The sequence below is a fragment of the Zalophus californianus genome, chromosome 3, assembly GCF_009762305.2.
Source record: "Zalophus californianus isolate mZalCal1 chromosome 3, mZalCal1.pri.v2, whole genome shotgun sequence".
Lineage (NCBI taxonomy): Eukaryota > Metazoa > Chordata > Mammalia > Carnivora > Otariidae > Zalophus > Zalophus californianus.
The window spans coordinates 157,635,026-157,662,609 of record NC_045597.1 but is presented as its reverse complement, the minus strand read 5'-3'; the positions used below and the strand labels follow the sequence as shown (position 1 = coordinate 157,662,609).

The 27,584-nt window shown below is 36.5% G+C and overlaps 1 protein-coding gene across 5 annotated transcripts in view; it reads left to right on the top strand.

Annotated features, from left to right (window-relative positions):
- SF3B1 (splicing factor 3b subunit 1) overlaps positions 1-27,090 on the top strand; it is a 53,055-nt gene extending 25,965 nt beyond the window's left edge. The window contains exons 3-26 of one of the 5 annotated variants that reach the window (XM_027588280.1): positions 1,854-2,020; positions 3,846-3,950; positions 4,371-4,485; positions 6,320-6,399; positions 7,314-7,484; positions 11,300-11,537; positions 12,458-12,670; positions 13,124-13,245; positions 14,568-14,765; positions 14,862-14,963; positions 15,724-15,903; positions 16,838-16,924; positions 17,051-17,321; positions 17,590-17,735; positions 17,842-17,988; positions 18,133-18,258; positions 18,980-19,201; positions 19,485-19,667; positions 19,752-19,863; positions 21,350-21,470; positions 21,818-21,949; positions 24,172-24,444; positions 26,112-26,328; positions 26,605-27,090. In XM_027588280.1, coding sequence (XP_027444081.1) covers positions 1,854-2,020; positions 3,846-3,950; positions 4,371-4,485; positions 6,320-6,399; positions 7,314-7,484; positions 11,300-11,537; positions 12,458-12,670; positions 13,124-13,245; positions 14,568-14,765; positions 14,862-14,963; positions 15,724-15,903; positions 16,838-16,924; positions 17,051-17,321; positions 17,590-17,735; positions 17,842-17,988; positions 18,133-18,258; positions 18,980-19,201; positions 19,485-19,667; positions 19,752-19,863; positions 21,350-21,470; positions 21,818-21,949; positions 24,172-24,444; positions 26,112-26,328; positions 26,605-26,763 — 3,887 coding nt within the window. In that variant the 3' untranslated portion in view covers positions 26,764-27,090. Of the gene's footprint in view, positions 1-1,853; positions 2,021-3,845; positions 3,951-4,370; positions 4,486-4,532; positions 6,400-7,313; positions 7,485-11,299; positions 11,538-12,457; positions 12,671-13,123; positions 13,246-14,567; positions 14,766-14,861; positions 14,964-15,723; positions 15,904-16,837; positions 16,925-17,050; positions 17,322-17,589; positions 17,736-17,841; positions 17,989-18,132; positions 18,259-18,979; positions 19,202-19,484; positions 19,668-19,751; positions 19,864-20,882; positions 20,980-21,349; positions 21,471-21,817; positions 21,950-24,171; positions 24,445-26,111; positions 26,329-26,604 lie in introns of those variants that run through there. The other 4 variants (XM_027588282.2, XM_027588283.1, XR_003518969.1 and 1 more) reach the window with 4 other exon arrangements.
- The last annotated feature ends 494 nt before the right edge of the window (positions 27,091-27,584 follow it).

Sequence of the window (27,584 nt, the reverse complement as noted above, 5' to 3'; positions counted from 1 at the left end):
TGATTTCAGTGTAGGTTGTTAGTAGACTAGACTGATGCCGTAGAGGGGAGATTGCAGATTATTTGGCTGGCCTCATTTACCCATTAGTGTGTCCTGTCTGGATCCTGATGGCAGTAGCATATGTGGTCCAGTGAAAGAACCTATTTACTTAAAAGTGGGATCCATGCATCTAGTGTTTGTTTTTAAGCCTCAGACATTTCAGAAATGCAAATGTTCAGAAAGAAAAAAAATATGAAGACTTAATCTCCATTCACCCCTTAGCCAGTCTTGCTAACCACTCTGGTTTCTTCTGTATTTCAGGGCAAAAAATTCTTGGGGTGAGGGAAGGGACCAAATGTGGATTTAAAACTTTTAAAAAATACACTTCAAACAGAAACAAAAGTAGAATAGTAAAATAAACAACCCAGCTTACATGAGGATATTTCTGTTTGTGATTGATCATGGTGGGGACCCCTGGCTACCTGGGCTGCTGTAACAGTTTTGAGGGGAGAGATGCTGGAAAAAGTAGTAACTGTGGAGATGGTGGTGCTCTGGATACATGATAAGAATTTTGAGATGTGGTTACAAACTGGAGCTGCTCAAGTTCAGTGGTAAACCTGTTCCGTTATTTTGAGTTTCTGAGACTTGCTCCCACTTACTGGGGAAATGTGGTCCACCTGCGCTTTGGACTAGATAATGTTACTACATTTTCTGCTTTAAACCACACCCATCCTGAACTACAGAGGGTTTTCTCCCTTTGCTGAGGGTTTGGGTTGGTTATTTGCATTGTGCCATTTGAATCTTTTTCCTTTTGGTCCTTGCAAACTAGTAAATGAGCTTTTTTAAAGTGCCTAGTGTCAGAGGGTTTTAATTCAGTTGAAGGTAACGAGCTGGCAAGAGTTATTAATTCATGGAATGCTTAAGTGCTTCATGTTCATTATCTCATTTAATCCTTTAAAAAAACATGTTGTAGGAAACGGGGACACAGAGGTGAAATAACATATTAATTGGTAGAGAAAGCCTTTATTTGAAGGCAGACATTTTGATTCCAGAGCTCATACTTTTTTTTTTTAAAGATTTTATTTATTCATTTGCGAGAGAGAGAGGGAGAGAACAAGCAGGGGGAGAGGCAGAGGGAGAAGCGGACTCCCTGCTGAGGAAGGAGCCCGATGCGGGACTCAATCCCAGGACCCTGGGATCATGACCTGAGCCGAAGGCAGACGCTTAACCGTCTGAGCCACCCAGGTGCCCTTTCTTCAGACTCTTAATCGTGAAACTAATGTCATGGTGGTTGCAGCCAAACAGGGTAGGGCTCTGAATTCTAGGCTATAAAGAATTTAGACTTTATCCTTTATTTTACTCTTTGGAGTGTGATCCTAGGTGTTTAGGACATCACCTGCGAACTTACTAGGAATGCAGAAACTTGGGTCTGATCCAGGCCTACTGCATTTTAACTCTGTAGACAATTTGTTGCACATTCTAGTTTGAGAACCACTTTCCATAGTACTGTTTTTTCATTTCTGGTATTGTTGACTTTAAATGATCTTGAGTGTGGTTCTTGGTCCCTAATCAACATTGACAGTATTATTTTTTCATTTGGGGAAAGGTTTGGAATTCAACAGTAATTTAAACTTTGATAACCTGTTCTAATTTGTAGTTGATGAAATGGTAAGCATCTCTTCTGTGTACAAGTATTGTCTGTTGAGGGGAAGATACATTAAGTAAATCAGTACTAGGTATAGTTCTAACTCCTTGTATATAATAGTTATTTTAAAGTTTATGTATTTAGAAGAGTACTTTGATAATTCCTACTAGAGAAATGCATTGTTTTGGGTCTCTTTGGAAAATTCAAGTCTGTATTAACTTCCTTACAGATATTGAAGCACAGATTCGAGAAATTCAAGGCAAGAAGGCAGCTCTTGATGAAGCTCAAGGAGTGGGCCTTGATTCTACAGGTTATTATGACCAGGAAATTTATGGTGGAAGTGACAGCCGATTTGCTGGATATGTGACATCAATTGCTGCAACTGAACTTGAAGATGTGAGTTATTGAGTTTACAAGAATCAAGCATTTCTTTGATGAGCAAAAATATAAGGGAATTTTCTGTTTTAGTCATCTTATTTAATCTGGGAAGATTTGGGGGATTGGGAAATCATTCTTTTGGAGGATAAAACTATTGAAGGTGTCCTTTCTCTCTAAGGTCCAGAGACTTCCGGAAGTCATCACTTCTTTATGTTAAAACTTTATGAATCTTTATGTTAAAACTAGTTTGTTTATCCAGCAAATAAGCTGCAAATCATTAACTATTGTAAAATAAATCCTGCTTGTTACCTCCTAAGCTCTGTCTAGAGTAGCCAGCATGAGACGTTACTTTATTGTAGATAGCCATCTGTCCTTGCCACTTTTGACTTCCGATTTGTATTTGATGCTGTGTTTTTCCCCTTGGCATCTTTTTTTTTTTAAGATTTATTTGTCAGGGCACGTGAGCACAAGCAAGGGGAGCAGCAGGCAGAGGGAGAAGCAGGCTTCCTGTTGAGCAGGGATCCTGACGTGGGACTCAATTCCAGGACCCCAGGATCACGACCTGAGCCAAAGGCGGACGCCTAACTGACTCAGCCACCCGGGCGTCCCATCCCCTTGGCATCTTAATAAGAATGGAATGTTTCTTGTTACTGATGCTAATGGCCTTTTTTAGTTACTCTGGAGGATGACCGCTTCTCGTTTTGAAGTGCATCCCTCAAAGTGTTTTTATATAGTCCACATAGCTTATTTTGTCAGACCATTCCAAACATCCAAATTTGGTGAAGTGACTGTTCAATTTTTGCATAATTCAGTAACAAACGTTTTATGTATATAGATTTTATCAAACTTGTTTTTATGAAATGCAAACCACATTTTATTTTATAATTGGCACTTTTTTTTTTTTAAGAAAATTTTTCAAGTTCTAAAGGTACAATTTCCAGAAGCTAAGGGGGAAATTTTGATTTCGTTTTTGAATAAAATAAACGAGGTGTTAAAATCTTGGGAGTTAATCCATTGTTGTACTTCTTAGAGTAGTAAAGTAACAATATAACATTGGTCTGTTTAAACATACTACTAGGGAAACAAATACCTTTAAAATTAATTATATTTTATTTGTGTGGTTAAAAATGTTTAAAAAAACATGAGTTAAAAAAACAAGGAAGGGCACCTGGCCGCCTGAGTCAGTAGAGCATGAGACTCTTGGGGTTGTGAGTGTAGAGATTACTTAAAAATAAAATCTTTAAAACAACAACAAGGAACCTGGAGAGTTCTAAATAAGCTGTTTGTAGTTTCCAAATTTGAAAAACAAATTTTTTTTCTTTTTCTTTGAAGATTTTTATTTATTTATTTGTCAGAGAGAAAGAGAGAGTGCACAAGCAGGGGAGCGGCAGGGAGAGCAGGCAGAGGGAGAAGCAGGCTCCCCGCTAAACAAGGAGCCTGATGTGGGACTTGATGCCAGGACCTTGGGATCATGACCTGAGCTGAAGGCAGATACTTAACTGACTGAGCCACTCAGATGTCCTGAAAAACAAATTTCATTATGCTTTCTGTGAGAAAATGAAATGTTCAGGCTTTCTTAAAAGTCCATACCTATCTTACTTTAATTAGCTTCCATAGAAATCATTCCTTGTTTAATGTTTTTAAAAGTAAAGAGAACTAAATTTAATTTCTTTAAAAGGTTTGTGATTTGAAAGAAACCCTAGGTGTTTAGAACTTTTATGAACAAAGGTTTAGACACCACTTTGCCAGTAAGTCTTTTGATACCATGTTGAATCTGTATATGCTTTTTAATTTTTAAGTTCTGACATTTTGTTGGTGGCTTTTTGGGGGCATTTCATTGCAGGATGACGATGACTACTCATCATCTACAAGTTTGCTTGGTCAGAAGAAGCCAGGATATCATGCCCCTGTGGCATTGCTTAATGATATACCGCAATCAACAGAACAGGTGACTCTCCTCTTGTTCTTCTCCCCTCGCAGCCCTTTTTAAAAATTAAAACCAGAGTTTATTCAGTTAAGGAAAAAATGTCTCAATTCCTGTGGAAGCCCCCATATTTTAGAAATCAAGTTATTAGAATGTCTTGAGGAGAGTTGATTGGGAGGATTAGAAGTAGTACTTAGTTTATTTTGTTAAGGTAATCATTTCATGAAGAAAGGAAGTATAGAAATGTTGACAGTGTATATTGTCTCATTTCCCTGTGTCTTATTTTTTCATGTTAACATCCATAAAATGTTAGAAGATATTTCTTTCATTAGTAGGTATTTATTAAACATTTTTACATATTTTCTAATGTTCTGGGTTTTGTATATGATATTCTCTTTGGTTATTTAATAAAGTAGTTATTAAATGAGACATACCTCTTTTCAGTATGATCCATTCGCTGAACACCGACCTCCGAAGATTGCTGACCGGGAGGATGAATACAAAAAGCACAGGCGGACCATGATAATATCCCCAGAGCGTCTTGATCCTTTTGCAGATGGTAATTCTTTCCCACTTTTCTATAAGTTTTCAGGAATTTATTTGTCTTAAGTTGTCTTTAGCCCTTTGATTTTTTTTGGCATGCTTATGAATTTGCTTTTCTTTTTTAAAATCCCCCTTATTATAGATTTGTATAGATTTGGTTGAAGTCACAGATGCCATATTCTTCATCTTTATAATGCAAGTTTTCTTTCCAGGTAGAAGGACAAGAAAATAATGAGCCAATGCCATAGAAACGCAAAGGGTTAAAGGTTTTTCTTTTACTTTTGTTTTGGGTACGCTTTCTATACTTTGAACAAATGTGTTTTTCTGCTCAAAATACTTTCAAGCTATTGAAAGTTTTCATTCCAAATCCTAGACTTTTGGGCTTGTTACTTTTGAGAAACTGTTTCTCACATTAGAGCTCCCCCCATATTGCTCTAAATATAGTTTAGTAAATGCACCTATTTTGCTCTAAGCATACTTAAAAGTTAAAACAAAAGTATGTATACAAAGACTTTGATATTTTTAATAGTTGGAGTCTGTTTTGCTAATTTTAGTGTGCAGGTCAGCACAAGGGGCATAGTGAGTGAGCCTGATGGAAGCTTTCCTCAGGTGAGTTTCAAAATCAGAATTAGGTGCCTGTTTCTTAGAATTAGATTCTGCTGCAGGTTTACAAATTAGACTTTCAGCCTGCATGAATTAGTAGGGATATTCTTTTTTTACTTGCATAATTGTAATTGATTTAAACATGTATGTCAGAATTCACAGGCCCATACTAACTGTCCTTAATTTCTTTCCTACAGCAGTACTGCTATATGCCAGTCCTGTCTGCATTCTTAAGGGTGCAGTTCAACACATCCTCTCTAGATTATGGTGAAAAAGTATTCCAAAGGAAGTCTTATCAGAGCTAGTGTCAGAAAGAATGACACTATCAATTGGGCATGATCTTCAGCATAGGAAATGTCTTAGAATTTTATTATTTTTTCCTAAATTGTGATGCTATACTACTGGTATAGCTGATTATCACATTTCTAAAACATAGTGTGCCTCTGTGAATCTTGTTCTGTACTGTTTGGGCTTCTTTAAGATATTCTGAAGTTTGAAAGCAAATACTGAAACTTGAACCAAGAGACTAACACATCTCTTTGTACACCACTTTTCTTCTGTGTGAAACATAACCGGTAGAAGTAATATATTTCAAGTAATATGTTTCCAGTTGTAATTTTTACTTTCTAAGAAAATAAAAATGTTTTTGGGTCAACAAAACTTAAAAAGAATGAAGCCCTTTTTAGTAACATGACATCAGAGTAAGATTATAGGTGTATTTTAAAAGTCAGATTTTCTAAACTATAACTTTTAGAACATTGTATGGAGAACTTATCTAGTTATAGTTATTTGTAGTCAGGATTTTAACAGCTTGCAACAGGTAATGTTTTGAATATAAATATCTTTCCAAAGTGTTACTAATGGTAAAGAGATAATTTTCTAGGCTTCTATTCTGCTGCTTGAAGTCAGAACTGCTGATGGAGACAAAGGCACGAAAGTGTACGTATTCCGGATTAGCAACCCAGGAACCCATCACTTCTGAAGACTCTAAACTGTGCTGTCATTTTGTTTTTATATGCATTAAAATATTTGTTTTAAACTGCTGTAGATATGTTTGTGTTCAAACAGGTTAAATTGATCAGCAAACTCAATAAAAAGTAAGATGTATAATTATTAAAGTTTTCCATCAAAAAATAAATTAAATGATTATGGAATAACATAATATTAGAGCAGGGCAGATAAAATCAGTTTAACCTAATTATCTTTTATTTATTGTACTCTTGTCCTGTTGCTGTTCTTTTCTGCAGGAGGGAAGACCCCTGATCCTAAAATGAATGCTAGGACTTACATGGATGTAATGCGAGAACAGCATTTAACTAAAGAAGAGGTATGTGAACCTATTTTTATTTTGGTGGTTGTGAAAGAATGTAATAGAAAGTTCAAATTGAGAGACTTATGTTTCCTTTTTATTTGCTGCACAAGTAATATTTCAATAGTATTAATAAAAACTAAGTTGAGAAAGAAACTTTACCCAAAATTCTGCTGCCTCCCAAATTAAACTTTTCATATTTCTGTATCCTTTTCCAGTCCTTGGTCCCTTGGCTGTCTGTTTGGGTGTGTACACGTATATGTGTACGTATGTGTATATATATACACACACACACACACACACACACAGACATGTATCTTATGGTGGCTATATCTATGGGGAGGATTGGTGGTGTGTGTCTGAAACAGACAGCTAAGGGAAAAGTCAGATAGTTAAATCATTCCTTGAAAAACTTCTAAAGCTTCCATAAGATTCAGTTTGGATATGGGTGGGGAATTCTGAAGGATTCTTACTGGCCTGCAGTGATTGCTCCATTTCGTTCTAACAGTAAGCCTCCATAAGTTTATTACAAATATATAATTTGTTATATGGAATAAGTATAATAATTACATAGTTATAATTTTTAAGTTTCCACTTTTTGCCACTTTTCTATCTTACTACATAATCTGCATTGCAGTTTATGTGAGTTTTAAATAAAACTTTTTCAATGAAAGTATTTTGGTTTTCCACTGTTTTTAAAGTAGGGTGCTCTGTGTTATAAATTCCATAGTTGCTCATCTTTTGCGCAGAAAGACATTGTATAAAACTAGAAATAGAGAAAAGAAAGGGAAATGAGGAAAGGCACTCCCAGTGGCTTAGAAAGCAGAATGAGTGAAGACAATGACATTAAATTGAAATGACTGTGCTGATTATATATGAAAATATGTTGAAAAGGTTTTAGCAATACTCAGTGATTTTTGAAATATTTGTAGAGAGAAATTAGGCAGCAGCTAGCAGAAAAAGCTAAAGCTGGAGAACTAAAAGTTGTCAATGGAGCAGCAGCATCCCAGCCTCCCTCAAAACGAAAACGGCGTTGGGATCAAACGGCCGATCAGACTCCTGGTGCCACTCCCAAAAAGCTGTCAAGTTGGGATCAAGCAGAGGTAATTTATTTTTATTTTTAATGACGATTATTATTGTTTTTAGATTTTCCTTTTCACATGGAGTGTATTAGCCTACTTTTGTTGACATCAGGTGAACACAGACCAGGTGGCTCAAACAACAGACATTTATTTCTTCATAGTTCTGGAGGCTTGATGGAGGCTTGAAGTCAATATCAAGGTGTGTGTGCATGGAGAGAGCAAGCAAGCTCTTGTGTATCTCCTAAGGACACCAGTGTTACCAGGTTATGGCCCTAACCTTATGACCGCATTAAATTACCTCACTAAAGGCCTCATCTCTAGATATGGTCACATTCGTGGTTAAGGGCTTCAACATAAGTTTTTTTGGGGAGAAGATACAGTTCAGTCCATAGCTTGGAATAAAGGAACGTCCCTTTTGGAATATTAAAACATTTCAGTATGTCACATTGTGGAGGTTGAGTACAATATACTGATCTTCTTCATTTTCTGATGGATAATTTAATCATCTGACCACTGGTGTCACATGGGTAGTGCTGCTGCATTTCCTTGGTCAGTTTATTTTCCTAGAGAACATCTTTGCGGGTTGTTTTTATTGTTTCATTTGTTTAAAATTTTTAAAAAATTGTAAAATATTAACATAAAATTTGCCATTTTAACCATTTTAAAGTGTACAATTTAGTGGCATTAATTAACACTCACAATGTTGTACAACTATCTCCACTAATTTTGAAATTTTTTCATTACCTTGAGCAAACTGTAATCATTAAGCAGTAATTTTCTATCCCCCTCACCCCCAGAGAAAATTACAAACATAATACCTCCTTAACAGCTTTTTAGCTGATGACTTTGTTTCCTATTTTTCCTTTCCAAAGTAGAAACAACAAAAAAACTTACACCATTCCCACTGTGAAATCTGCCAGTATGCCTATGTCTGTTCTCATTTACTCTTTTCTTTCTGAGTTGTCAGTGCAGGTTGAACAGCTTCTTATATACTATTTCCCATCCCCTCTTAACTACTCAGAGACTTTTATGTAACATCAGTTTTTTTCTCTGTACTTCAGGCTATTATCAGCAAACACTTTGTACCCATTTTCCTCTTTAAAAAACAAAACAAAAAAAATGCAGGAAACCATCCCTTGATCTCACATCCCCTTCCAGCTACCATCCCATTTCTGTGTCTTCACTGCAGATGCTTTGAATGAGTTGTCTATATCTGCAGTCTCTACTTATCTAGTCTTTTGCTTGCACCACTCCACCAAAACATCACTTGACCTCCTTTTGGTAGATCCAAGGATCAAGTCTCAGTCCTCATATCCTGTATCATCATATCATAGATTCTGTCATATATCAGTGGCATTTGCCATTACTTGATTCGCTTTTCTTAGGTTCTGGACTTCAGTCTCTCTTGATTCTCTTAATGCTCTCCTCACTGACTCCTGTTCCTCAGTCTTGTTTGCTGGATCTTCCTCACCTTCCTTTAACTTTGGGGTTTTCTAGTGCTCAGTCCTTGGACCTCTTTTCTAAGTGGAATCCCTAAGATCTCATTCCTGTCTTCATATACCATCTCTGTAAGACTACTCCCAAATGTACAAATCTATGCCCTACATGTTCTGGGTTCTCAGACTTGACACTTCTATTTGAATGTTTAGTAGATATTTCAAAATGAATTTTTCTAAAATAAAATTACCGATTTTCTCTGTTCATTCACCCCTTCCAGCCTGTTCCCGTGTCTGTTGGCTCAAGCCACATCGTTGAAGAGTCATGTCAGTGTCGTCCAATAGTTACTCTCTTGTCCTAAATTTTATCCATAAATTAATTTTATTGTCCCCACCTTTAAATATATTTGGGATCTAACTACCATTCATGACCTCTGTCTCCATCACCCTAATCTAAATCACCAGTTTTTTTTTAAAGTTTATTTATTTTAGTAATCTCTGTACCCAACGTGGGGCTTGAACTCATGACCCCGAGATCAAGAGTTAATATACTCTTCCAAATGAGCCAGCTAGGCGCCCCCTTAGTCACTGTTTTAGCATAGACTACTGCAGATTTATTTATAGACCGTGGCAGTATATTCCCAGACCCAGAATTGGGATATAATAAACCTAATAATTTCCAAACACTTTGAGTTTAAGGTAGAGCCTGAGGAGTTCCCATTTGCTTGCTGGTATATGAGAGGATTTGGCTCTTTAGAATATAAATTATTACTAAATTTATTTATTATTTATTTATTTTGAAGATTTATTTATTTGAGAGAGAGAGAGCACAGGCAGAGGGAGAAGCAGACTGCCCTGCTTTAAAAAAAAAAGATGTCTGTCTTATAAAACTGTAGAGTTTCAGATGATGTTTTCTTTCATTCTGCTTGTTTAACACAGCTCCATCCTAATCAGGACTGTGGGAATTACAGTGGATAGTAGAAAAAGTTTATCTCCTACCTGATCATCAGGAGGAGCAGTTGCCAAAAATGAAATTTTGAACAGTTTATGTGCTTCACTCACCTAATTGAAAATTTCTCAACCCTGAGTGACACGTAAAATTTTTTTTTTTTTTTAAGATTTTATTTATTTATTTGACAGAGAGAGATAGCGAGAAGCAGGAACACAAGCAGGGTGGGTGAGAGAGGGAGAAGCAGGCCTCCTGCTGATCAGGGAGCCCGATGCGGGGCTCGATCCCAGGACCCCGGGATCATGACCTGAGCTGAAGGCAGACCCCAACAACTGAGCCACCCAGGCGCCCCCATAGAATCTTTTTAAAGGAAAAATTGTGCCTTAAATTTGTTGTGGTATTTATGCAAATTTGCAAGCATAAAACTAAATAGAATTCTTGTGTTGGATAGGGCATCCAATTTTTTTTTTTTTAAGATTTTATTTATTTATTTGACAAGAGAGGGAACACAAGCAGGGGGAGTGGGAGGGGAGAAGCAGGCTCCCTGCTGTGCAGGGAGCCCAATGCAGGGCTTGATCCCAGGACTCTGGGATCATGACCTGAGCCGAAGGCAGATGCTTAATGACTGAGCCATCCAGGTGCCCCCATCCAATTTTAAATATATAAAAGTGTATTATAAAACTGGTGGAATATTTATGCATCTTAAGTACAAATTTTGTTTGGCTTACACTGACGCCAACAGAAGAACCTGCAGAGTGCAGACAATATAGTATCAAAGTAAGGCACAATATTCTGTTACCATGGGCTGTGTGATACCTTGCATCACCTACTCCTTGTCTGTTTGAACTATAATGGAAACTTTGATTACTTCACTCTACTTACAGTCTTTTTTTCATTGATCTTATCAGCATTAGAGTAATATTACAAATGTGATTGTAAATCTCAGGGTTTGAAATCGTGGCAGTATCTAGTTATAATTACACAGGTGGTCCAAAACATACTTAGATTAATTAAACACGCACATGAAACTGAAAAAAAACACAAAAATAGTATTTCTTAGTGAGAACTTATAGATATATGTCTCTAAGCACAGTTTGGGAAGTATTGCTATAATTAAATATGAAATTTTTTATTGCACATATAGACAGAGAAGGCTTAGTGATTTTTCTCAGAGTTATGGAGCTAATAGTGGTATATACAAGACTCACACCCAAAAATCCATTTTCTTTTTTTAAGCTAGGGTTTTTTCACTGCTCCAAATTAAAACTTCACATTGTTTTTAGTCAAACATACTTGCTATAAAGTAGGTGTTTCTTAAACATGGTAATTTACTCTCATTAATGCAGAATAAGACTAAAATATTTGTTAACAATTTTTTTGATAGAAATTTTCTAGTTATTTTTATGTGGCTGTGTAGGTATGTGAACTAAAGTGTTTTTTGCTTTGTTAAGACCCCTGGACATACCCCTTCCTTAAGATGGGACGAGACACCAGGTCGTGCAAAGGGAAGTGAGACTCCTGGAGCAACCCCAGGCTCAAAAATATGGGATCCTACACCTAGTCACACACCAGCGGGAGCTGCTACTCCTGGACGTGGGGATACACCAGGCCATGCAACACCAGGCCATGGGGGCGCAACTTCCAGTGCTCGTAAAAACAGATGGGATGAAACCCCCAAAACAGAAAGAGGTACTTCTAGTGGAATCTTGGTGTGTGTTTAGGTGAAATAATTGATTTGATGAATGGTATGTTTATAGGAGGAAATCTGTTCACATCTCTAGTCCTGGGTAGAAAGGTAAATAATCAGTCGCTTTGGGGGGATAGATAAAGAACTAAGGCGATCGTATGCTTGAATTCTTTTCCCTTCTTGAAAACATAAAATTTACCATTTTAACCATTTTAAGTGTACAGTTCATGGTATTAAGTACATTTGTAGTATTGGGCAACCATCACCACTATTTATTTCTAGAACTTCTTCATCATCCTGAACAGAAACTCTGTACTCATTAAGCAATAACTTACCATTCCCTCCTCCTCCCAGTCCCTGGTAACCCCTATTTTCTGTCTGTATAAATTTGCCTAAATCTCTGTGTGTGTGTGTGTGTGTGTGTGTGTGTGTGTAAACTTTTTAAAGTTATGGTTTGTTAATTCTTCATGAGATTACCTGTGAGAAGTTAAGGCTTAATAGTACATCTGTTACATTAAAATTTTATAAAGGATTTCTAATGATATGGGAGAATGCTCAACATATGGTGGATGAAAGAAGCAGTTTAGAGTTGTACATGTGGAGTAATCCACTGTACAGAGAAATCAGAAGTAGCTCAAGATGCATAAAGTGGCTGTCTCTGGGTTGTACCGTTATGCCTGGTTAGAAAAATACTTTTGTTTTTCTATTCCTCAGTGGCTACTACATTTTTGTAATCAGTGGGAAAGAAACAAAAAGTAATATGGGAGGATAAATATGAAATGAAAATTTAAACTTTAAATGGGTCTCTATTTTAAGAATATCCTGTTCTTGAACTTGACCCGTTTTAATATGGTAGCTCTTTGAGAATAAACGGTAATTTTTTGACAGTGGTTAAAATTTATTTACTTTTTTTTTTTAAAAGATACTCCTGGGCATGGAAGCGGATGGGCTGAGACTCCTCGAACAGATAGAGGTGGAGATTCAATTGGTGAAACACCAACTCCTGGAGCCAGTAAAAGAAAGTCACGTTGGGATGAAACACCAGCTAGTCAGATGGGTGGAAGCACTCCTGTTCTGACCCCTGGAAAGACACCAATTGGCACACCAGCAATGAACATGGCTACCCCTACTCCAGGTAGAAAATCTCCCATTGGAAATAATTTTTTTCCTGGAAATATTTTGAATTTTTTTTCTCTCAGGTATTGTGTGTGCTATTAATGCCTATTTTTAGCAAAAATAACTGGATTAAAAAGCTTTGGCTTGAATTTTTAATAACAAAGCAATTAAAACTAAAATTGGTATTTACTGTCTTATATCCCAAGGGCCTATGTAATGATAGAGCCTTGCACTATAGGGGCGCCTGAGTGGCTCAGTCAGTTGGGCGGCTGCCTTCGGCTCAGGTCATGATCCCAGGGTCCTGGGATCGAGCCCCGTATTGGGCTCCATGCTCGGCGGGAGGCCTGCTTCTCCCTCTCCCACTCCCCCTATTTGTGTTCCCTCTCTTGCTGTCTCTCTGTCAAATAAATAAAATCTTAAAAAAAAAAAGACTTGCACTATAGATTGTTACAGAAATTTGCTCTTTTGGTAGGTCACATAATGAGTATGACTCCTGAACAGCTTCAGGCTTGGCGGTGGGAAAGAGAAATTGATGAGAGAAACCGCCCACTTTCTGATGAAGAATTAGATGCTATGTTCCCAGAAGGATATAAGGTAATAACAAATACCAGTGTGGTAATATTTAGGATGTGAATTTTATTTAAATGTTTTTTGAAGAAATTAATTGGTCAAGTTTGTATTGGCCCTGCCCAAATTTACTACTGCTATTCCATTCTTTTAGCTATTTCCAAGTATATTTCAGTTCCAAAAGGTAATAGAGATGAAAAAATGAATGACATGAAGCTTTTACTACTTTTGGAAGGTGAGAAATTATAAGGACTTCTAGGACCATACTTTGAGAACTCCTGCCTTGGTGGTATGGAATAAGCTTGCTGCTTTAGTTTATCAACAGTCCCAGAATTAAGCTCACATTAGATCATAGTTATTTTATTTTGTGCCTCCCAAGATTTTGTTTATTTAAGTTCCTGGGTTGCAAATGAACACAAAGAATATTCTCTTTACCATAGCAACTTGAAGTTTATTTTGAATTACAAACTTTTCTAAGTACCTGGGACTCAGGACCCATTTGCTGGTCTAAAGGTAGTCTAAGTTAGCTGGAACCTAGGACATCTAGATGGCTTTTACAGAGCCTTATATTGCTAGTGCCTGCTGCTTTTTAAGAGTTTGTATGTTTTTCCCCTTGTTAGGTTTATATTAGAGTGTTTAAGTGTGCATGAATTTCTCCTTTAAACTTCTTATAGCCTGCACATAATGCTGTGGGAATAGACATTCTACAACTTACTGTTGTCTTCTTAATTGCATTCATTGATTTCCTTAATATTCCTATTCCTTAATAGGAGAGAAAAATATTTTTTAGTGAATCTTAGGTGAAGTTTTTGGTTTAATCAAATGGTGTATTTTATAGGGCTTTGGTAAATATTTTACTTTTGGTTTTTATTAATTTAGTTTTATACACAACTCATTTTTGTCAAACAACTTAAATATTAAGATTCTTTGCTTTTATAAAAGTGCAGAGATTTATTTGAATGGGTTTTCATTTTATTAAAATTAACCCTTAATTATGTGTACTTTGTGAGCTTATTTCCATTTATGACCTATCGGCTCATCAACATGTTTATATAGGTTAATGTTTGAAAGTGATCAGAATTTCATTAGCCTGCTTCAGGTATCTCATTTTCCCACATTCCTAATATTCTTAATTTATGTTTTAATTAGATGAGAAATATGAATGGTTGTCATACAGATTTTAAACATAAGATAGAAAGATGGGATCAATGTTAATTCTTGTTTCCAAGCAAAAGCTTCTAGCTAACAAACTAAGATTAAGTGCAAATATTAATTCATTATGTTATTATATAACATAATGAAACTTTATAAAGTCAAGAGAATCCTAAACTATCTTTTAACTGTACTAGGTACTTCCCCCTCCAGCTGGTTATGTTCCTATTCGAACTCCAGCTCGAAAGCTGACAGCAACTCCAACACCTTTGGGCGGCATGACTGGTTTCCACATGCAAACTGAAGATAGAACAATGAAAAGTGTTAATGACCAGCCATCTGGAAATCTTCCATTTTTAAAACCCGATGATATTCAGTACTTTGATAAACTTTTGGTGAGTAGTAATAACAACTAAAATACTGCTTTTTATTTAGGACTTACAAATTGCAATATCTTAATCTACCTTTACATTTTCTCTTTTTACTAATAGGTTGATGTTGATGAATCAACACTTAGTCCAGAAGAGCAAAAAGAGAGAAAAATAATGAAGCTGCTTTTAAAAATTAAGAATGGAACACCTCCAATGAGAAAGGTAAGTACCACTTCACTAAATCATCAGGTTCATTATAATTTTATGTTAGGAATTTATATTTAATCTCTTCATCTTTACCAATGGCATAGTGTAAGAGAAAGAAAGGTATGTAATATGAGGGATTTAGCTTTTTTTTTTTAAAGATTTTATTTATTTGAGAGAGAGAGAGAACGAGAGATAGAAAGCACGAGAAGGAAGAGGGTCAGAGGGAGAAGCAGACTCCCTGCTGAGCAGGGAGCCCGATGCGGGACTCGATCCTGGGACTCCAGGATCATGACCTGAGCCGAAGGCAGTCGCTTAACCAACTGAGCCACCCAGGCGCCCGGGATTTAGCTTTTTAATCAAACAATTTTATGCTAATAAGGATGTTGAAAAATGGGATTCTCCTTTTTGTTCTCAGGGCCTTTAAAACATGCTGAAGACACTAACGTAATTAGATTTATGTGAGGAATTACATTAGTATCATATGTAATTTGAAGATGGACATTGCTTTAGCGGAAGTTAAGGTGTTTTGTGTTGTATCCTGTGGCTCCATTATTCTACTAAATTACCCTTTTTTGAATTAACCGAAAACAATGAAGTTCGGTTACAGGAGTTCAAACTTCAGAATAATTTGATGGGAATGCACTCATGCTACACTGTGTAAGATGTCTGTGACGTTTACACTAAAAATACTGTTATAGAAAATCATGGAATAATTTGCATGTTCAAAATGCTTAATTATAAAGGAACACACCTTTTACTTTTTTTCACCTCCCAGGCTGCATTGCGTCAGATTACTGATAAAGCTCGTGAATTTGGAGCTGGTCCTTTGTTTAATCAGATTCTTCCTCTCCTGATGTCTCCTACACTTGAGGATCAAGAGCGTCATTTACTTGTCAAAGTTATTGATCGAATATTATACAAACTTGATGACTTAGTTCGACCATATGTGCACAAGGTTTGTTCTCTTCAAGTAGTGTTTCTACTGGTTGAATATTTTTTTTTTTTAAAGATTTTATTTATTTATTTGACAGAGACACAGTGAAAGAGGGAACACAAGCAGGGGGAGTGGGAAGGGAGAAGCACGCTTCCCGCTGAGCAGGGAGCCGTATGCGGGGCTCGATCCCAGAACCCTGGGATCATGACCTGAGCTGAAGGCAGACGCTTAACGACTGAGCCACCCAGGCGCCCCGTGGTTGAATATTTTTTAATGTAAAAGGAATTCATGGATTTTTAAAACCAGCTTATTATATTTGCAAAATTTAAAAAAATTCTAAAAAAGTAGTAACTGATGCATGCATTCACAGTATAAAGAGAAATTGCAGCCCCCAGCAAGACACTGAGTTAACCAATACTAAATTTACATGTCCTCTTAGACCTTTTTCTTTGCATTAGCATACATCACACATATACGAATGTATGCGTGTATATGTAGAAGGAACTTTTTGTCATTTTTACAGTGGATTCATACTCATATTTTTTCATTTGCTTTTATTGTTACAACATTAGGACGAGAAAAGATGTGTTTCTGTAGTATACCATTTAGTGTTAAGGACCCATCTTTCCGCTGGTGATGATAATGCCTTAGAATTGTAAAATGAAGATTGATGTATAAGTTATTATCTTTTAAAATGTTGACTGTTAATCTATGTGATTAATAGCTCCCCCCAGTTTTTATATTTCTTTATGTATCTTGAATTTGCATAATTGAAATTTTTAATTTGTCCCTTGATTAAGAGAGTCCTGGTGATTATAAATTTCCGGTAAAATATGTTTTGTGTGCTTGTGTGTTTAAATTACATAAATGGCCTATAATAAATTTTTTCTCTGTAATTTTACATGAGTATGGCATTAGTAATTGTTGTGAAAATGTAGCTCTTTTTCTTTTTCAGATCCTTGTAGTCATTGAACCATTATTGATTGATGAAGATTACTATGCTAGAGTGGAAGGTCGAGAGATTATTTCTAATTTGGCAAAGGTATTTATAGTATATTTCTAGAGAAGAAAGTTTTGTATCCATCAATAGGATCATTTGATTAGAGAAAGAGCGAGTTCAGGGTTAATGTTATCAGCTGATGACTGTCCTTTTTTCTTGACTTTTTAGGCTGCTGGTCTGGCTACTATGATCTCTACCATGAGACCTGATATTGATAACATGGATGAGTATGTCCGTAACACAACAGCTAGAGCTTTTGCTGTTGTAGCCTCTGCCCTGGGCATTCCTTCATTGTTGCCCTTCTTAAAAGCTGTGTGTAAAAGCAAGAAGTCCTGGCAAGCAAGACATACTGGTATTAAGATTGTACAGCAGATAGCTATTCTTATGGGCTGTGCCATCTTGCCACATCTCAGAAGTTTAGTTGAAATCATTGAGCATGGTAAGTTGTAATATAACTTTGTCCTTTATAAGACAGGTGTCCTGAAATTTGGGCTACTGATTTGGAGAGATAGGTGGAAGGACTTTATCTATATCAACACGATATAGTTTATGATGGGCTTTGGCACATTATCTGCTTATAGGCTGTGGTTCATACTGGCTTTTGCCTCATTTTGTCCAATGTGAACAGATTCTGCAGTTTGACTAAATGATGAGGTTGTGGAAATTAGGAAGTGTCACTTAGTTACAACCTGTGTTTGGTTTTTTAGGTCTTGTGGATGAGCAACAGAAAGTTCGGACCATTAGTGCTTTGGCCATTGCTGCCTTGGCTGAAGCCGCAACTCCATATGGTATCGAGTCTTTTGATTCTGTGTTAAAGCCTCTGTGGAAGGGTATCCGCCAACACAGAGGAAAGGTAGGTTCACCAAATAGATTTTGTTTTTCGTTTGATTTCTACTCATTGAAGTTAAAGTAACTTAAATCTAATTTATTAAGTATATATATTTTTTATTTTAAAATAGGGTCTGGCTGCTTTCTTAAAAGCTATTGGGTATCTTATTCCTCTTATGGATGCAGAATATGCCAACTACTATACTAGAGAAGTGATGTTAATCCTTATTCGAGAATTTCAATCTCCTGATGAAGAAATGAAGAAAATTGTGCTGAAGGTAATTGTTCGAAATTTTTATCCCAGATTTGTTCATCTAAATTGGGTGTGTTTCATGGTTCAAAGAGAATGTTAAAGAACGTTAAAAAAACAACTGTTGTGTGTTAAGCCAGGCCAGTTTTACTATTATCTTTTAACTTTTTAGGTGGTAAAGCAGTGTTGTGGAACAGATGGTGTAGAAGCAAACTACATTAAAACAGAGATTCTTCCTCCTTTTTTTAAACACTTTTGGCAACACAGAATGGCTTTGGATAGAAGAAATTACCGACAGGTAAACTTTTATTGTAAAAAATATTTTCAAGGGATTCCTGACTGGCTCACTTGGTAGAGCATGTGACTCTTGATCTCAGGGTTGTGAGTTCGAGCCCCACATTGGTTGTGGAGCCTACTTTAAAAAAGAATATTTTCAAAAATCCTTTCAACTAATTTTTAAGTCAGTTCGAATAAATGTTACATATTATTTTTGCCCTAGTTACCTCACAGTATGTGCTTGATTGTGAAAGGAAATGGATTTTAGTCAGCCAGTTAATTTCCATTTTGATTTTGCATCCTACGGTAAATTCCCAGCTAGGTATTATTGTCTTTGTATCAACGAAATGCTTCATCTGGCTAGGTAAAACATGACTGTAGTCTTACTTTAAATCACTTTGATTTATACCCACATTTGGTTTTTTTGGTCACCTTTCTCTTAAAGGTTTTATTTATTTTTTTTAAAGGATTTTATTTATTTGAGAGAGAGCGAGAGCAAGAGAGAGTGAGCATACAAGCAGGGGGAGGGGCAGAGGGAGAGGGAGAAGCAGACTCCCCACTGAGCAGGGAGCCCGATGTGGGGCTCGATCCCAGGACCCTGGGATCATGACCTGAGCTGAAGGCAGATGCTCAGCCGACTGGACACCCAGGCGCCCCTCTCTTAAAGGTTTTAAAACAGGAATTAACTATTCTCAACATGCTTGCTGGCCTGAATATATCTAAATGGTTTTTTTCCTTTTTAGTTAGTTGATACTACCGTGGAGTTGGCAAACAAAGTAGGAGCGGCAGAAATTATATCCAGGATTGTGGATGATCTGAAAGATGAAGCTGAACAGTACAGAAAAATGGTGATGGAGACAATTGAGAAAATTATGGGCAACTTGGGAGCAGCAGATATTGATCATAAACTTGAAGAACAGCTGATTGATGGTATTCTTTATGCTTTCCAAGAACAGACTACAGAGGTAATGATACTAATTATATTATGGCAAATTGCTGCTGACTTTCATGTTTGTAAAACACATTACTTTTCAAGCAAATAATTATCACTAAAAAGTAATTGAATTTAAAATTTTAAAAATGCTCATGGTCTCATTCCAGTTGTCTGTGAGGAAATACTCTTCTTTAAATTTTTAGATTTCATTTTGTTAAAACAATATTAGCATTTTTAAACTGTTCAGTCACAAACTGAATTCTAGTTCCCAGTGAATGTAGTTCTAAAATGTAACTTAGCTTTTCTTGTTTTAGGACTCAGTGATGTTGAATGGCTTTGGCACAGTGGTCAATGCTCTTGGCAAACGAGTCAAACCTTACTTGCCTCAGATCTGTGGTACAGTTTTGTGGCGTTTAAATAACAAATCAGCTAAAGTTAGGCAACAGGCAGCTGACTTGATCTCTCGAACTGCTGTTGTCATGAAGACTTGTCAAGAGGTAAACTTTTGTATCATATTCTTATTTCTTCACCAAATAGTTTCATGTGAATTAGTAACATTTTAACATTTTTTTTTATTACAGGAAAAATTGATGGGGCACTTGGGTGTTGTTTTGTATGAATATTTGGGTGAAGAGTACCCTGAAGTATTGGGCAGCATTCTTGGAGCACTGAAGGCCATTGTAAATGTAATAGGTATGGAATTTGCTGGTCATATAAGAATTTTTTTGTTTTGTTCTTTTAACTTTCTTTTTTTGTTAAAAGTAAAATATAGAATCAATTTAGGAGTTGAGGAATGGTTTCTGAAACTTTGTTTTTTTTAAGCGCTTCAGAATTATAGTGAAGTCGGGATGTCAAAAAAGTTTTCTTTCCTTAAACTCATTTATATTGTACTTTAAAAAGAGAAAAGAGGGCAAGTTTAGGACCTGTAAGAGAGGTGGGAATAGTTACAACTCAAAAAACTTTGAAGTCCGATGGAATAGAGAATCCTAATAAAAATAGTGTCTCACCTAAAATGTATTCAGGGGGTGGGAGGAGACAATGCTGAAATTTTAGTTTTAGGACAAAACATTATATATTTATTTAACCTGAATTAGTAGATGATTATGGCAGGTTTTTCCTGTCGTGTTGCAGGAACATAACCAGGGAGAAAAGTGAATTTTTCAAGTTGTCTCATTTTCTTTATGTCTAATTTTTCATCCATTTTTTCTAACCCAAAGTAAAGATACAAGTATATTACAAATGCTCTTGAGTATGGAGAGCAAAGATTTTATTATTTAAGGACATTATAATGAAGCAAACAGATGGTCTCTTGTGTTGACTCTTTCATTGCAGTTGAACATGACTGTTGGGAAAGTAACTTCTGTATGGTTTAGAGGAGCCAAAATAACCTAGCAGGAGGTCAGAATAGCTGGCTGTGATAGCCATTGTTTTTCTCATTTTATTTAGTAAGGGGTTTTTATGCAATATAGGAGATCTTCAAACCATTGCATTTACATATAATCCCCAATTTAGCCCTGTCTTCTATACTTGAAGATAGCTGTTTGCCAAAAATCAGTTACTTGGCCACTTGTGGGGCTCTGGTTTGCAGGGAATTTTAAACCATATTGTTGATCAGGGAAACATGGGAAAAGCAATGGAGAGAGAATCAGAACGAGCAATTCTAGTTAGAGCAAGAGCCCCTGCCAGCTGCCTCCTTTTTTCTCTCTTCATAGGTGTAAATACCATCCAAGTATGCCCTGCATTGCAGGGAGACTGGAGATCTGTTTGTTTTGCAGTTAAAGGGTAAGGGGGCCCTTTCTGGAAAATTTTGCTTTAATTTACATGTCTACCTCTGGCTTATATTGTTGTGTATGGCCGGAACATAAACTGTCCCCATATTTAAATGTGAGTCTACAAATACATTTCAGAACCAGATAAAACTTTTTTTTGTTGTTGAGTATCCATCATTCTTTAAATCACTTCACTAATTTCTTTCATTTCTATGCATAATCAGAAGTTTTAATAAAAAGTTAAAAACAATTCTGAGTCTGGTCAGAATCTGGGACTTTTTCTTTCCATAGGCAGCTGTAAGTTTATATTTATGCCTGGTCATGTATATTACATTGTTAAGTAAAAGGTAAAATGAACAAAGGATATAGTTCAAATGTTTATTGATAGTGTGTTGACTTCTGTTAAATAGGTATGCATAAGATGACCCCACCAATTAAAGATCTCCTGCCTAGACTCACCCCCATCTTAAAGAACAGGCATGAAAAAGTACAAGAAAATTGTATTGATCTTGTTGGACGTATTGCTGACAGGTAAGCAGATTACCTAAATATTTTTATGAGCTGTATTGGTTTTCACATTTAGCTACTTTTTATTTACTGCAAATTTGCTTAGTGCTCGCTTTGGCAGCACATATACTGCAAATTTGCTTAATATTGCAAATACATATAGTAAGACTATCCAGTGAAATTTTCAGTGAAATTTCAATTTAGATGGTGATGAGAGGTGGCAATATAGTTTTTAAGATTAAGCCAGCCTTTCTGAAGAGTGATGTTTTTATTTAATGCTTAAACTGAGTAGGCGATCGTATTTTGAGAACTGAATTTGTTTACCTTCTAAAATCTATCATCAAAAAGAAATAACTTTTTTCTTAAATTAGGGGAGCTGAATATGTGTCTGCAAGAGAATGGATGAGGATTTGTTTTGAGCTTTTGGAGCTCTTAAAAGCTCACAAAAAAGCTATTCGTAGAGCCACGGTCAACACATTTGGCTACATTGCAAAGGCCATTGGGTGAGTATTATTTATTTTTATATATGTATTTTTAACGTTGTAATAAACCCATCGTGTTGGAGAAGCTTCTATTTCTGTAGTAATCTCTAAAGGCATGGTGTGAGTAATACAATTGAGAAAGCACATCATTTAACCACTGACCTTCAGTTTTTGAGATGTTTTCTTAAATTTCAAATTAAAATAGTTTTAAAAGTTTTTTTTTTTTAATTAAAGATTTATTTATTTATTTTTACAGAGCAAGGGCAAGGGGGAGGGATAAAGGGAGGGGGAGAGTCCTAAGCGAACTTCTGCACTGAATGTGGAACCCACTGCGGGTCTAGATCTCATGACCCTGCGATCATGACCTGAGCCAAAATCAAGAGTCAGACACTTAACTGACTGAGCCCCCCAGGCACCCCTAGATGGACAGTTTTAAAATTTAATCACACCTCAGATATTTTCAGAGAGGAAAACAGTACCATCTTTAGAATAATTTCAAATTTTTGTTGGTTTTTTTCAGGATATTGTTTAAAATGTTAGAGCCAGTTCTTAATAAAACAATCAGCATAATTTAACTCATATTAATGCTTTGTATGTGTGTGGGTTTTTTTAACATTTTATTTTGAGAGAGCAAGCATGAGCATGGGGAGGGTCAGAGGGAGGAGAAGCAGACTCCCCACGGAGCAGGGAGCCCACCAATAGGTCTCGATCCCAGGACCCTGAGACCATGACCTGGGCTGAAGGCAGACACGTAGCTGACTGAGCCACCCAGGCACCTCAGTGCTTTGTGTTTTTTTGTTTAAAGATTCTTTATTTATTCATTTTGACAGAGAGAGACAGCAAGAGAGGGGGAACACACGCGGGTGGAGTGGGAGAGGGAGAAGCAGGCCTCCCACGGAGCAGGGAGCCCGACAGGCTTGATCCCAGGACTCTGGGATCATGACCTGAGCCGAAGACAGACGCTTAACGACTGAGCCACCCAGGTGCCTTTCAGTGCTTTGTGTTTTAAAAATAATTTTCTAGGGATGCCTGGGTGGCTCAGTCGGTTAAGCATCTTCTTTCAGCTCAGGTCATGATTCTAGACCCTGGGATCGAGTCCCGCATCAGGCTCCTTGCTCAGCAGGGAACCTGCTTCTCCCTCTGCCTCTGCCTCTCCCCACTACTCGTTCTCTCTCTCTCTCAAATAAAATCTTAAAAATAATTTTCTAAAATGAATCCACAAACAACCGAAATTATAACTATCAGATAATCTATGGTTATTTGCTTTTACTTCGTCAGAACCAAACTAGAAGAAATAAAGGAATAGTCATTTTAGAAAATGAGATACCACTCATACATGGGGCTCAGTAACAGAAAATATTTTCAAGCAATAAAGCATAATAAAAGTCAGATTGATGAGATGGAATTTCCTCACCCTCTTTTTGGTAGCGGTAATTTATTTCAGCAGTGATACATTCAAGATATTGCAGTGAATAGCTTTTGTGCTTTTTTTTTTTTAAAGATTTTATTTATTTATTTGACAGAGACACAGCGAGAGAGGAAACACAAGCAGGGTGTGGGAGAGGGAGAAGCAGGCTCCCTGCCGAGCAGGGATCCCGATGCGGTGCTCAATCCCAGAGACCTGGGATCATGACTTGAGCCGAAGGCAGACGCTTAACGACTGAGCCACCCAGGCATCCCACTTTTGTGCCTTTTTTTTTTTTTTTTTTTTTTTTAGCTCCCGTGTCTTTCTAAGTTTGTGGTAAAATAAATGCTTGAAGAAGTATAGATGTAATAAAGTTATGTGGGAGGGAAGATAAGGAAAGTAGATCTTGTGTGTTGGGGCCATGAGAGACTATAGTTTGGATACCACTTAGCTCTAGTGGCCACGTTTTTGACCACTCTAGAACTATTCATTTTAAGTGTCTGCCTTCAGCTCAGGTCATGATCTCTGGGTCCTGAAATCGAGCCCTGGGTCGGGCTCTCTGCTCAGAAGGGAGTCTCCTTTTTCCTCTCACTCTTCCTCTGTGCTCTCCTTTCTCTTGCTCTCAAATAAATAAATAAAAACTTAACAAAAAAGTAAGTTCTTAAGTAGAAACAAGTGTTAATGCCAAATGACTTTAAAGTATATTTTATCATTAAATTACAAAGTTCCCAATATTTACCATAAAGTTTTATTCCTTTGCACTTTTTTCTTTTCTTTCCAAAAAAAAAAAAATTAATTTATAATCTGACAGTTTGCTGACACACTGCCTTTTTTTCAGCCCTCATGATGTATTGGCTACACTTTTAAACAACCTCAAAGTCCAGGAAAGGCAGAACAGAGTTTGTACCACTGTAGCGATAGCTATCGTCGCCGAAACGTGTTCACCCTTCACAGTACTACCTGCCTTAATGAATGAGTACAGAGTTCCTGAGCTGAATGTTCAAAATGGAGTGTTAAAGTCACTTTCCTTCTTGTTTGAATATATTGGTGAAATGGGAAAGGACTACATTTATGCTGTAACACCATTACTTGAAGATGCTTTAATGGATAGGTAAGTGACCTGAACTAAATGCAAGGAAGTAGTTATAATTCTTCCTTTATTTTAGAACTTATTGGAATAATTATTATATGACCTATTTGATATGATGCAGTTAAAGAAAGGGAATACTGGCCTGGATTTTTATGAAACTGAACATGACTATACATTTTCTCTTCTAAGTGCCCCCTCCCCTTTTTAATCCCCCTTTCATATCTTAGGCCAAATACATTTTGAAAGTAGTAATTTGATAAACGTTTGTTTTAAAAATTAAATATAGAGGAAGTGATAAGCATGAGCTTATTGATGTGATAAAGAGACTGTCTCTTTAGCTTTACGTTACTGGATGTGAAGCAGAGATTTCCATTAGGCTTTTGAACTTCTGAATATAGCCACACTAGTCCCATTTCAGGCCCCAGTTGTGCAGACAGTGGCCATTGATACAGTACTGCTTGAGCCTTTTGACAGATTCCTGATGCCTTTAACTGTCTAGACTGACATAGAACTTTAAACACAAAAGTAACTGAAGGGTGTAAAGGAAAGGTCAAGGTCCAGGTAGTGGAAATGGCTGTTTTGGCTCTTTATTTTTCAGGAAAGATAAGCTATTCAAATTAGAGCCAGTCCAGAGATTAAAGTTATTCATGACCTTCCAAAAGGGAGACTTAATAGGACTCAACAAGTTACCAGAAGGTATAAATGCAAGACAGAGACAGAACAAGAATCATGCTCTGTAAAAGCCTGGTCACCTGGGGCCCAATAAACTAGAAGTAAATTGTTCATATTCCTCAGTGAGGGGTGCCTGAGCATCATAGTGGGCAGACTTTGAAGTATGTGACCTGAAGTTAAAAATTATATTGTGTACTATTAAGTTGAGGTGCAGCTCATTGAAGATTACTAAATGAGAAGAAACAATATTTGGGAAATTTATTAATGGAGGAATACTGCTTTGCTATGAGGTCTAATAGATGAAGCGTTATTATAGTGATAATAAGAAAAGATACTAGTTAAGTTCAGTGTGTTTTCTTAAAACCTTTAAGGTGGTGTTACTTCCTTTGAAGTCTAAGAGTGTGAACTCATTCTTTATACCCGGCACAAACTTGTTATCTGATGTTTGTACTCAGTTGGGTGTTGAATAAATAGCTCAGTGATTTGTCGTAAACATAAATGCAGTTAACATGGGAGATGATAGAATTCTTACTCTAGGTTTGAAAAAAAATTTTGTTCCTTCTCCCCAAATTGCATTTTTGAATGAAACTTAAAATTTATAAGGAAAAGGATTTAATTATAGTTATCTCTTACATACCAGGATTGAATTACTTTTTCAAGTCTGTTAAGTTTATAGAATTTAAAATGAGATATTACTGTTATTCATATCGAAGAGTCATGTGTCCCCTCTTTAGTATCATACCGAAATGTACATGGCACATGGCGCTTTTGCTCATACTCCTTTCACAGGTTAATTAGGAAATATGCTTTATTTTTTAACCACAGTGAGGTTTGAATCATTAAAGTAAATGTGCTCAAGTAGAATTCTGTCATTCTAAAGGCATTCTATATCAGATACCTAAGGTATGAGATGACTGCACTGAATTTGTAATTTAGTTTCTAATTAGGGCAGGCAAATATTTGTAAAACTGAGACTATATCTTAACAAAGAGCTTTTTTCCCCCACCCTGTTACAGGGACCTTGTGCACAGGCAGACGGCTAGTGCAGTGGTGCAACACATGTCACTTGGGGTTTATGGATTTGGTTGTGAAGATTCACTGAATCACTTGTTGAACTATGTATGGCCCAATGTGTTTGAGACATCTCCCCATGTAATTCAGGCAGTTATGGGAGCCCTGGAGGGCCTGAGAGTTGCCATTGGACCATGTAGAATGTTGCAGTATTGTTTACAGGTAAGGTTAAGATTTTTAAGGGGTAACTCAGAAAAATAATTTAGTTGAATTAAGTCACTATTCCTAATTAGGAGTAGGGTATTGGGAAGACATTTGTCGGGGGAGGAGAGATTACATTTTGTCTTTGCGTGTTGCAATTTTGTGCATTTGTCAGGTTTTTTTTTCCTCTTAAAGGGAAATGTTTGGAATCCTATCTTTGTGGGTTTTTTGGTTAGTTGTGCTAAGGTTATGTATGTTATTGAAAATTGAAATAATATATAACTTTTATTATTCTAGGGTTTGTTTCACCCGGCCCGGAAAGTCAGAGACGTGTATTGGAAAATTTACAACTCCATCTACATTGGTTCACAGGATGCTCTCATAGCACATTACCCAAGAATCTACAACGATGATAAGAACACCTATATTCGTTACGAACTTGACTATATCTTATAACTTTATTGTTTATTTTGTGTTTAATGCACAGCTGTTTCACCTCTTAAACTTGCTTCGATTTGGTGATGTAAACTTTTAAACATCGCAGATCAGGTAGAACTGGTCATAGAGGAAGAGCTAGAAATCAGTAGCATGATTTTTAAATAACCCGTCTTTGTTTTTGATGTTAAATAGTAAATGCCAGTAGTGACCAAGAACACAGTGATTACACATGCTATACTGGAGGGATTTCATTTTTAATTCATCTTTATGAAAATTTAGAATTCATTCCTTGTGTTTAAAGGGAATGTTTAATTGAGAAATAAACATTTGTGTACAAAATGCTAACTTGTGTGTGTTTTTTGAACATGACTTGTAAAATGCGGAACTTTGAAAAGTATTGGTTTGTGTAGATTAAGTGGCTTAATTTTATTTTCTGTTACCTGGTTTATAGAAAGTAGCTAGAATATAAACTATATAAAGTGATGGCATCTTTGTCAAATTCCATTGTTCTGTTGATAATGACATCAAGAAGAGTAGCTTTGGGGGTGTTCACCTCAAACTAGCACAACCGTTCCATCACCATAGAAAATATAGCACCTTTGCTAGCCTGTCTTGCATAATACTATTTTGCACTTACATAGCGCCTTTCATCTCTTGATTTCTCAAAATGCTTTATGAACATACTTAAGAGAAGTGATTCAAGTCCTCTCTAACTCTTGAGTCTGTGGTTAGAAGGTGGGGAAGGTATCTTAAACTTCAGATCTGCTTTCTACCTAAGTATTTGCTAATAGAATAAGACAATCTCTGGGCTCTTTCCCATGTCATAAGCCACTACTCAA